General features: G+C 32.7%; 1 protein-coding gene across 1 annotated transcript in view; it reads right to left on the bottom strand.

The window, feature by feature from the left end:
• Window positions 1–12,078, bottom strand: part of PCDH15 (protocadherin related 15) — an 857,865-nt gene that overhangs the window by 443,605 nt on the left and 402,182 nt on the right. Inside the window, 1 exon segment of the mRNA XM_021073535.1 lies at window positions 4,929–5,084. Coding sequence (XP_020929194.1) covers window positions 4,929–5,084 — 156 coding nt within the window.

The following is a 12,078-nucleotide window of genomic DNA, read 5'->3' as shown; positions in this document are numbered from 1 at the left end:
TATTTCCAATAAATCACATCATGTCACAGCAACAAAGTACATTTAGGGTGACATTCAAGTTGATAAAAAGAACAAATTAATATTTACTAAAAAATTGCTCCATCTGTGAAAAGCTCAGTAAAGTCCAGGACAAATATAACCTCTATATTATCCTGATATTAATTCTTCACAGGCTCAAGTAAATATTATACCTGTCTTAACTTGCCCTTGTTTTCTTTTTATTATGTCATAAGAATTTTTTGAAAAGGGATGCATGTGTTATCAAAGGACACTGAGAGAAAATATTCATCTTTCAGAAATTGCTTAAGAATGATCATCAGCAATTAGACCATGCAGTTTGTTCTTCAAACCAACTAGACTAATTACTTAATGATACAATTGTCCAAAATTAATTGAATCTTTAATTACCCAGAGAGAAAAAAATACTTGCAATATTTTATGTCTTATAAACAAGGAATTTTAAACCTTGGTAGCCAATTCACATGCTGCTCCAGGTCTCTTTTTTCTCACAGTGAATAAGGAGAGTGAGTAATCAGGACTTAACTATAGAAACTTAGTTTATAAATCTGTTTTGATGACTTTATATGTGTCTTCAGGATTTTAGAGAAATGTAAAAGAGTTTGATGCCAACATTTCTTAAACCCTAAGTGATTTTCTTATTTGAAAAACATTTAGATTATTCTAATCATAACTGCATTAACTTAATGTCTTGTGCTAAAAAAAGAAATAGCATGGGAAATATCTTGCAATCTTATACAGTGAAACCTATTAAATTTTATACTCAGTATTGTAGTTGCAGTAGTGTGTATATACACACACTACCTGTATACACACACATATATAAAATTTCAACGTATTTTCCCAATGGAGGTATTTAAATATATATATAAACCCATTCAAGCCAATTAAACTAAGAACTACTCAAACAAATGATGAGAAAAATTGCTAAATTTCATTTTTTTCTTGCGATTATGTTTTTCATGTTTAAATAAACTTTGGATTCTTTACAAGAAAATAGTTAAGAGGGTATAAGTGAAAGCAACGGAGGAAAATATCATTGATTAGACATGGTCTACATAATGAAATATTAGAAGATATGCTCATAGTATTCATGGGATAGGATTGCCTCAACTAGTGGGGGTAAAACTCAGCGGTAGAGTATTTGACTGCAGGATTGCCCCACTTGGCTAGAGAGAAATGCATGGAAGGAAAACCATATTTAGACAGTTTTGCAAAGAAACCTAGCCTCTCCAAATAATGTTCAAGAAAAAAAGTTTCAAATGATGCAACTGACAAGGGCTTAATCTCTAGGATATACAAGCAACTTATACAACCCAACAGCAAAAAAGCCAATCAATCAATGGAAAAATGGGCAAAAGACCTGTATAGACTGTCCTCCAAGGAAGATATACAGATGTCCAGCAAACACATGAAAACATGCTCAACATCACTGATTATGAGAGAAATGCAAATCAAAACTACCATGAGATACCACCTCAACCAGTCAGAATGGCCATCATTAATAAGTCCACAAATAACAAATGCTGGAGGGGCTGTGGAGAAAAGGGAACTCTCCTGCACTGTTGGTGGGAATGTAAACTGGTACAGCCATTATGGAGAACAGTTTGGAGATACCTTAGAAATCTATACATTGAACTTCCCTATGACCCCACAATCCCACTCTTGGGCATATATCCGGACAAAACTCTACCCCTTTAAAGGAGACACATGCACCTGCATGTTCATAGCAGCACTACTCACAGTAGCCAGGACATGGAAACAACCCAAATGTCCATCAACAGAGGATTGGATTCGGAAGAGGTGGTATATATACACAATGGAATACTACCCAGCCATAAAAAAGAATGACATAATGCCATTTGCAGCAACATGGATGGAACTAGAGAATCTCATCCTGAGTTAAATGAGCCAGAAAGACAAAGACAAATACCATATGATATCACTTATAACTGGAATCTAATATCCAGCACAAATGAACATTTCCACAGAAAAGAAAATCATGGACTTTGAGAAAAGACTTGTGGCTGCCTGATGGGAGAGGGAGGGAGTGGGAGGGATCAGGAGATTGGGACTCTCAGACACAACTTAGAATAGATGTACAAGGAGATCCTGCTGAGTAGCATTGAGAACTTTGTCTAGATACTCATGTTGCAACAGAACAAAGGGTGGGGAAAAAAATGTAAATGTAATGTATACATGTAAAGATAACTTGATCCCCTTGCTGTACAGTGGGAAAATAAAATTAAAAAAAAAAAGAAAAAAAGTTTAATGTTTCTATAAATGGTATCAATCTGATTGACATTTATCCAGATGTTTTAGGAGTTTAAGAGTTTGGGGAAATTTAAGATAAATGAATGTATATACTTTGGGTGGACTATAGAAATAGGAAATGGAAATGGATCATTAGTTAATTTTTATAAGATGAATAAAACTTACAGACTTGCAATGTAGGGAGTATTCCATTCTAAGTAAACTGAACAATATGAGCAAAGCCAAAATACTGGATATGTCTGTAAGACATGAGGAAGTTAATCTGAACAGAATGAAACATTATTAGACAGAAACTGAAGCTAAGAATACATTGATAGGGAGTTCCCGTCATGATTCGTGGTAAAAAACCCAACTAGTATCCATGAGGATGTGGGTTCAATCCCCGGCCTCGCTCAGTGGGTTGGTGATCTTGCCTTGCTGCAAGCTGTGGTGTGAGTCGCAGACATGGCTAAGATCCCGTTTTTCTGTGGCTGTGGCATAGCCCAGTAGCTGCAGCTTGATTTGACCCCTAGCCTTACATATGCCAAGGTGCAGCCCTAAAAAGACAAAGAAAAAAAAATTGACAAAAAATCGGATTACGGAAGGCCTTGAAAGTCAGCCAATGGAGATAGATGATGTTTTTCCTGACTATAATAAGAAATTACACTTTTTTTTTTTTCCTTTGGTCTTTTTGCCTTTTCTAGAGCCGCTCCCGTGGCACATGGAGTTTCCCAGGCTAGGGGTCGAATCGGAGCTGTAGCTGCCGGTCTACGCCAAAGCCACAGCAACTCGGGATCTGAGCCATGTCTGCAACCTACACCACAGCTCATGGCAATGTCGGTTCCGTAACACCCTGAGCAAGGCCAGGGATCGAACCCGCAACCTCATGGTTCCTAGTCGGATTCGTTAACCACTGAGCCACGATGGGAACTCCTTACACAATTTTTGAATCAGAGAGTGACTGATTAAAATAATAATTGACAAGATTAGTTTTCAGCAAGGTGCTAACAAATTAGATGGGAAAGTGGAAGTAGTCAAATTATATACGATACTTTGAATTCAAATTGAACACTATAAATTGTTTACGAATAAATGAACTAAAGATAAAACTGGGTCACCATGCTGTACAGAGGAACAAATAAATTGTATTGGGGAAATAACAATTTAAAAAAAATATATATAAGATGCAGTTCTCAATCACACCATACACACACAAAAAAACAATAGCTAAATATGGTATAAGGGTGAATTTTAAAATTAGACCTGTTGCATAAGATAATTCATCTGACTCTCAGTTTATACCCAAATAAAGCTAGCACTGAAGTAAACAAAGCTAAATTTCATTCAAAAAGTCGACTTCAGATGCTAAAATAAGATGCTAAAATAATTAATTGCATAACATTATCAACTGCATTACTTGGCATCTGTCTGTTTTAGCATAAATGTTAAATAAAAGGTAGCTCAAAAAAGTTGGGAATTGACTGACTAGTACCCTCTCCTATTATTTTTAATGAAATAGAAAATGTTGAGGTAAATAAGATATAAATAATTTCAAAAAGCATGTAGAAGGTTTTTTGTGTGTGTGGTTTTTTGGGAGAGTCCACACCTGCGGTATATGGAGGTTCCCAGGCTAGGGGCTGAATAGGAGCTGCAGCTGCCAGCTGTAGCCAGAGCCACAGAAACACCAGATCTGAGCCACATCTGTGACCTACACCATAGCTCATGGCAATGCCGGATCCTTAAGGCACTGAGCAAGGTCAGGGATTGAACCCATGTTCTCATAGATACTAATTGGGTTGGTATCCCACTAAGCCACAACAGGACCTCCTTAGGTATATATTTTTAAGATTAAAAAAAAAATTGTGGAGGTAAAGATGATTTGCTAAAATATGAACTACTAAAATGTGGTCCATTTTTTGTGTGTCTAAAGTTCACATTATACATGATATTAGAGGTACTTACACATACTTTCTAAATTAATGAAATTAGAAAAAAATAACCACTATTTTTTAAAAAATTACCATAAATAGGGCTTTTGGCTCATGGATTTTGGATTAAAGGGAAAATAAAACAAAGCAAAATAATAAAAAAGCATGTTCTAATAAAGGCAATGTTTTTATTTTTTCAAGTATTTTAAAATAGTTTGATCAGCATTTTCTTATAAGAATTTAGTTTTAATTTATATTTAAATATTTTACTATGCCAGAACTTGATTTTAAAGTTGAAGAAATAACTTTGAATTAATAGGATCTCAGATATATATTTTCTTTTAGTATTTAATTTCTGTTACCACTTCAGAGACACAGAAATAAAAGATAACTAGTCCATCACCTTACCATGAGAATAAACAGCTCCCATTAAGCCTCAGTAAGCATATATGCATCTAGGTTCAGGCATTAAATTGTTCAAGATGATTAGAAATACCAATGTTTTGGTCATTATTATAAACAAATCAATTCTTTTCCTATAGCGAACTCCTGAGATCCTATCAGAAGTCACCAAGAACTTATTTCTTCTAAAGCACTATTTTAAAAAATGTTTTCTGTATATTTCTAAACAGTTACAGTTAATATGGAAGAGGAATAACTCCAAAATATTTATAGTATACAGTTACACACATCCATAAGAAGGAAACAGAGAGGTAGATAGACACTGACCTCATTCACTGTGGCATAGTAGCTTTCATGCTTGAATGTGGGTGAGTTGTCATTCCTGTCTCTCACCACGATTCGAACTTCATGGTAGATAACAGTGCCCACTTTTTTGTTGATGCACTGGACTTGCACCACGATGGAGTGTATGTTCATTGGCGGCTACAATGCAGAAATTGTATCTTTTTAAAAAAACAATTGAAACTGAAGCTTCTCATTGCTGTCAAAGCACTTGTTTAATAATTTTTTTATGCTTATTCATTTTTAAATGATAGTAATCTATAAAAATTGAACCATTTTGCACTATTTCAAGAAAGAAAAAAACAATCATGATTATTTCATTGCTCAATTTTCAAAATATAGAATCTCAGGTAGCATTATGTTCATAATTAGAGGAGCAATAATGAACATAATCACAACAGGTGCCTTTTTTTATCTGTCCAAAAGTTAAAGAGGTAATGATATAAACTTGTAATTTATAAAAACAATGTATTAATGATAATAACCACGTTATAGATAACATTTGAGTTCATCCATATTTTTTCCAAAATATTAAATGTTCATATCTTATAAAAATTAAAACATAGATAAACCCAAAGAACAAAATCTAAAACCCAGTCAAACTTACTAGTTCTATACAGTTACATGCTTATTTTGCTAATCTTTTTTTATCTTTCCTGTTACACACACCCCTCCCCCATACGTGAATATCATCCCGTGTTTGTAAATATTTACTCTAGCACTTTGATATATACTATGAAGCTACATATGTGATTTAACAATATTCCAATAAAGGTCTATAGCATACTTGGTCTAAGTAAAAAGTTACAATGAGATGTTTTATGTTGTCAGTTTTTGTCATTGCAAATGATATTTCAATAAATATTTTATACATAAACATGTTTTCACTTGCTTAATCTCTTTTATGATAAATTCTTAGAAGAGGAATAGTGTCATCAAGGGGGCATTACTCAGATGCCATGGCTTAGGGCTTGCAAGTGTTGGGTGCAAACCTACATCTCTGACTCTATAGTCAAAGTGTTTAATGCTACAAAATATTCCTTTGTGATATTTGAAATCTTTTTGAGTTTATACAATTGTCTCTATGAATAATTTTATCAGAATGGTCTGTTCTGTTCACGGTGTCTAAAATAACATGTCCTCAGTCCACTCTCTTCTTTCAACTTTCTTATTTATTTATTGCTTTTACTGCATTTCCCATGCACCACATGGCATATTAAACATTTTATATATTTGAGTTTGTCTTGACTGGACTGTAAGTTTCATAAAGCCTGGGGTGTTATTTTGGACATGACCAAATCTTTTTACCCAGTAACTAGCACTGTGCCTAGAACAATTGAATACTACCTGAGTTTTACTGCTTGGCTTCTAGCCTTGGTTCCATAACCTACTAACTATGTGATTCAGATGCAAAATCTCTCTGTGCTTAGTTTCCTCATCTTTAAAAATAGGGATAATAATAAACAATGATATGATATAATCATCATAAGTATTATATGAGCTTACCCTGTGTAAGGTGAATATTAGCACATAAAACATTTAAACTATCTTTTTATTTATAAAAAGATAAATTTCCAAAAAAGTTAAAAAAATGAATATATAAAATACAAACTGACAAGCTTGTATTATAATAATATTATAATATACAATATAAATTATGAAATATTTGGATTAAAACCAATTACAAATATAGCAATGATCACTGGAAAGTAGGATCAGCTCATTAAAAAGGTCTCGATTTTTTATTATTTTTTAAATTTTTTCATTTTTTTGCTTTTTAGGGCCACACTTGGGGCATATGGAGATGGAGATTCCCAGGCTATCTCATAGCAATGCAGGATCCAGGCTGTGTCTAGACCTACACCACAGCTCATGTAGACGTGGATCCTTAACCTGCTGTGCAAGGCTCAGGATCCAACCTGCAACCTCATGGTTCCTAGCAGGATTTGTTTTTATTGTACCACAATGGTAACTTCAAAAGTGTCTCATTTCTAAATGAGAATGCTTTAGAAATTATGCTTAGTTTGAATAAAACATTGTTTAACCTCAGGATATCTTTATGAGCAATAAAGAGAAAGGCAGTTGAATTGTACTGTACTTGAATAACTGTACCTAGAAAGAATAAATTGAAGCATTGTTATCATATGGAGGAAGTTTTCTAGTGAAGTGACATATAGCTCAGTGTCTTTATATACAACCTATTTCATATTTAACCACTAACATATAGAAGGATATTAAAGTCACGTGTGCAAAACCTGTGAATGTTACAAAGCTCAAAAAGATATATAATACATTTAATGACAAAAGGCAAAGTTCAAAATTGTTTTAATGAATCAGAATGTTTCTATACTTTTACAATAATAAATTAAAATCATTTATATTACAAAAAACTTAGCCAAAATAAAAATAAATGGCTACAAATATTAATGTGAAAATATAATAGTGAAATTTTTGATGAGTAAATGATTTCCCATGCCAACACTGTAAATGAACTACTGAAATAATAATTCAAACTACTTCATATTCATTAACAAAATCATATGAAGACATAGGTAGATTATAATAAGTACCAATTTATAGGCAAATAGGATGTGAGGTCTAATCACCTTGAGAATGTGTGATAAAATTTGAGATCTTTAAGCTAAAAGTCATAAGATTCATCTGACATCTAAATGGTTGTTATAAAAACATCAATTAATTAGTTTATTCATTGTAGTCTCAGAGAACAAAAGTAATAACAACGAATAAAAAGTGCTACAGAGCATATTTTTTCTATATAAAAAACTAGAGATTTTTCTACTACTCTAAAGTGGCACAGAATAGAACGGACCATCCTAAAAATCAAGCCCCATCACTGAAAATCTACAAATTTGAGGCTAAAAAAAAAAACAAACAAAAAAAACACTTAACAAAAACCTAGGTCTTAGTGGTTTGGGGGAAAGAATTTGAATCAGACAACCTTTATCTTTACTACCTGTTTTAAAGAGTTTGCTACAATAGGCTGTTTAAGGAAGTCCTGCATATTTCAATTATAAAGTAAAAAACAGAATAAATACTTGTACTATTAGCCCTTGGCACACCTCTTGGAAGACAATCAGATGACAATTTATGTTCTTCTAAAAGTTATTTATCTTATAAATATAGCAAGAGAGACCTATAAAGCTATTTCATCTCAACTTTTAATACTATATTGTGTATTAGCACTGGGACAGAAAGGTCACAGTCTTTGCAAGTAGAGGATCAAATGGACTGTGCACTGAGCCCCCACTTAGCCCTGCTAAGTGCTCATAAATTAGATATAACCAGGTCACCTGGAACTCTTGTCAACTTTAGTTCCCTATGCAATGGTTAGAAGCATGGATAGAACTTAGCTTGCAATAAATTCCAACAATAAAGAATCATGATGAAGGCAAGCATTCCCTTGGCTAATATATAACACTCATTTTAATCTCATGTTGGAATAGATTCTATTCTACTGTATAAGAAGGTCATAAATATACCAAGTATAGTTCCACCAAGTATATTAGTAAGAGTTTAGGGACTCAAAAAAGTTTAGGAATGAGTTAGTGAAATTTTGGTTTATTTTTAATAACTAGTGGCAAAAATAAGTCATGGCAATTATATCTTTAATTCTCTTAAATTGCTACATTCGTGAAACAAAACAGAAAAAAAAACACTGTATAAATTGTCTGGGGGTAAATATTTAAGGTAACCATTATGCAAATATACCTAGACATGTGAAATATTTTCCAAATTTAAAAGTATTTAGTATAGTACACTGAATGTATATTTTCATATCTGTAAGCTAGTATACATGTATGAATACATTTTGACATACATAAAGTTCATGAATGACATGTATCAATAGTTGTTGAAGGTTATCTTTGAAAAGTTAAGGTTGAGAATAGAAAGTAAGGGAAGAAATTTTTGCAATAAGTATGTATGAATTTTGTAATCTGAATAAAGGTAAAAATAATTGTCATAAGTTTTTCAGATAATTATTAAGATGCAGTGTGCAAAATGAAGCATTTATAAATAATTTATTGATACAAACAGTGTTGATTATAGCATACATCTTCAGTCTAAGAGGAACTGAGTATTTTCTAGAAACCGCATATTTGGATTGCTTAATAATAGGGGGAACATTTTTTTTTAGCAACTTCAGTAAGAACTGATTTTATTTTTTGTAAAGCAAAGGCAAATTTTATTGATTCCTCACAGGAATGAAAAGTTTATCTTGATTTTTCTTCCAATATATGTATTATTTTTACAAAATGAAAAATCATTGTTATTTCAAAAATAAACTGGAGGACAGTGAAAAGAAGTAAGAACCAGTGTGTTACAGAAATCTCTCTCTTTTCTTTTCTTTTAATGACTGCACCTGCAGCATATGGAAGTTCACAGGCTAGGAGTCGAACTGGAGCTACAGCTCAGGCCTATGCCATAGCCACAGCTGGCTCCTTAACCCACTGAGTGAAGACATGGATCAAAGTTGCCTTCTGAGAGAGAAAATGTCAGGTCCTTAACCCACTGAGCCACAATGGGAACTCCCTAGGAATGTTTTTTAAATAATGAAATAAAATTAACAGAAATGGCTGGCCAGAGCTAAAACTGTACTTAAATGATGAATGGTATGTTTACAGAAGTTGCCTAAAGATGAGAGTACTGATTTGAAAACATTATTAGGTATATATTTAGAAATTCATAAGTTTTTCACAAGTAGTTATTAAGGACATTAAGATTATTTAATTGTGTTTATTATATGCAAAGCTCAGTGTGGGTTGGGATTAATATGACAGAATTCTTTGTATATTAAGGAAATCCTATAAAACTGATATGAGACAAATATAAATAGCTATAATGTGAGTCAGACTAGAGTTTTGCAGACTTTGGAATTTAGAGTAAGTAATTATGTACTGGTGTTACTATTAGGAAATATTTTACATAAAGATTAGAAATTTAAGGCATGTCTTGGTAGTAGATAACATTCAACTGATGATAACTTAAACTGACACATAGGTTAAAAACAGTATCAGGGATGACATGATAAGAAAAAAATAGATTATGTTGAGAGAAGAGCAGTTCAGTTTTTTTTAATATTATAGAATATATGTTTTTTAATAAAAAGAAAAAGAATGACTACAGCTTGAAGCTAGGGGACCTCAAGGGCCCAATAAACCAGTTCACAATGAAAAGGCCTCTGATGACAAGGTCAGAGCTGTGCTTTGGGACACTGAAACTATAGTGGGCTGAATCATGAAATATAGTAAAGAACACTACTAGGAGATTTTTCCAAATCTTAGGAGAACTTAAGGCTTTTACTGGATGCAAATGCAAGACATACCATGGCTATAATAGTTCAAAACTTAGGAGATAAATGGATATTGGCCTGGGTATAGAAGTCAAATTATTGGTTCATTTACCAACTTAAGACTCTAAAAGAAGAGATGTTAAGATGGTGGGATTGTTATAAACACAATTTCCCACTACTCAAAGCTTTTAAAAGTTTTCCTAGAGTTTTGAGATTAACTGTCACACAACTGTACTAGAATTATGCTTTTTTTCTATTATAATTTTAATTATTGATGTTACCATGACCCCTATTATCCTATGTCCAATAGTGATTAGAAAATTTTGCTCAAGTGAAACATTGATTACAGACTTTAATAGACTTTAAAGAGTATAACAAAAGACAAAGAATTGTTTTACATGATGTTATAAGATATTTTTCAACATATACACACCTAACCTAAGAGTAGACCTAAATATATAAAGCAAATATTAACAGGCTTAAACTGGCAAATTGACACTAATACTATAATAGTAGGGGAATTTAGAGTTCCCTTGTGTTGCAGTGGATTATAGAACCTGCTGTGGCATAAATTCAACCCCTGGCCTGGGCATTTCCACATGCTGCAGGTATGGCCAAAAAATAGTAGAGGAATTTAATTCCCCACTTATTTCATCCAGACAGAAAATCAATGAAGAAACATTGACCTTAAATGACAAATTATGTCACATGGACTAAATAGATATCAGTAGAACACTCCATCCAAAACAACCAAGATTACACATTCTTTTCAGGGCTACATGGAGATAAATGACAAATTATGTCACATGGACTAAATAGATATCAGTAGAACACTCCATCCAAAACAACCAAGATTACACATTCTTTTCAGGGCTACATGGAGATTTACTCATAATAGATCACATGCTAGCCACAAAACAAGTTTCAATAAATTTAAGATGACTGAAATCATACTGAGTGTTATTTTTCCAATACAATGGTATAAAAGTAGAAATCAATTACAGGAAGAAGACTGCAGAAAACACAAGCATGCAGATACTAAACAACATGCTACATAAAAAAAAAAAATAGGGACACATGAGTTTTTGAAGTCATGATCTCTCTGCTCTCCCTTTGCCTGGTAAAACAGTAAAATTATTCTTTTCTTTTCCCCTCCTCCTCAAAACAGTCAACAAATACATCAAAGAGGAAGTTAAAAAGAATACCTTGAAAGGAATGAAAATAGAAACACAACTTTCCAAAATCTAAAGGACACAATAAAAAAATTTCTAAAAGGGAAATTTATAGTGATTCAGAAAAATATCAAACAGCCTTGTTTCATACCTAAAGGAATTAGAAAAAGAACAAACAAAGTTCAATGTTTTTAGAAGAAAGGACATGATAAAAGTCAGAGTGGAAATAAATATGACTAAAGAGGAATGGAATGATTAACAAAACTAAAAGTTTTTTTTTTTTGGAAAATATAAACAAAACTGACCTTCAGCCATGCTCATCAAGAAAAAAAAAGAGAGAGGGCCCAAATAAACAAAATTAGAAATGAAAGAGGACAAGTTACAATTGATATCATAGAAATACAATCATAGGACTACTACTATTATATGTGCCCCCCCCAAAAGGACAACCTAGAAGAAATAAATATATTCCTAGAAACATGCAACCTTCCAGGACTGAATAAGGAAGAAATAGAAAATGTAAACAGACCAATTACTACTAATGAAATTAAAGCAATAATAAAAAAAAAAACTCCCAACAAAAAAACTGTAATAGCAGAAGTCCTCACAGGGGAATTCTACCAAACATTAAAAGAGTTACTATCTATCCTTC

The sequence above is a fragment of the Sus scrofa genome, chromosome 14 (genome assembly GCF_000003025.6).
Source record: "Sus scrofa isolate TJ Tabasco breed Duroc chromosome 14, Sscrofa11.1, whole genome shotgun sequence".
In the NCBI taxonomy this organism is placed as follows: domain Eukaryota; kingdom Metazoa; phylum Chordata; class Mammalia; order Artiodactyla; family Suidae; genus Sus; species Sus scrofa.
The sequence above is the reverse complement of the archived record's forward strand: the minus strand, read 5'-3'. Positions and strand labels throughout refer to the sequence as shown.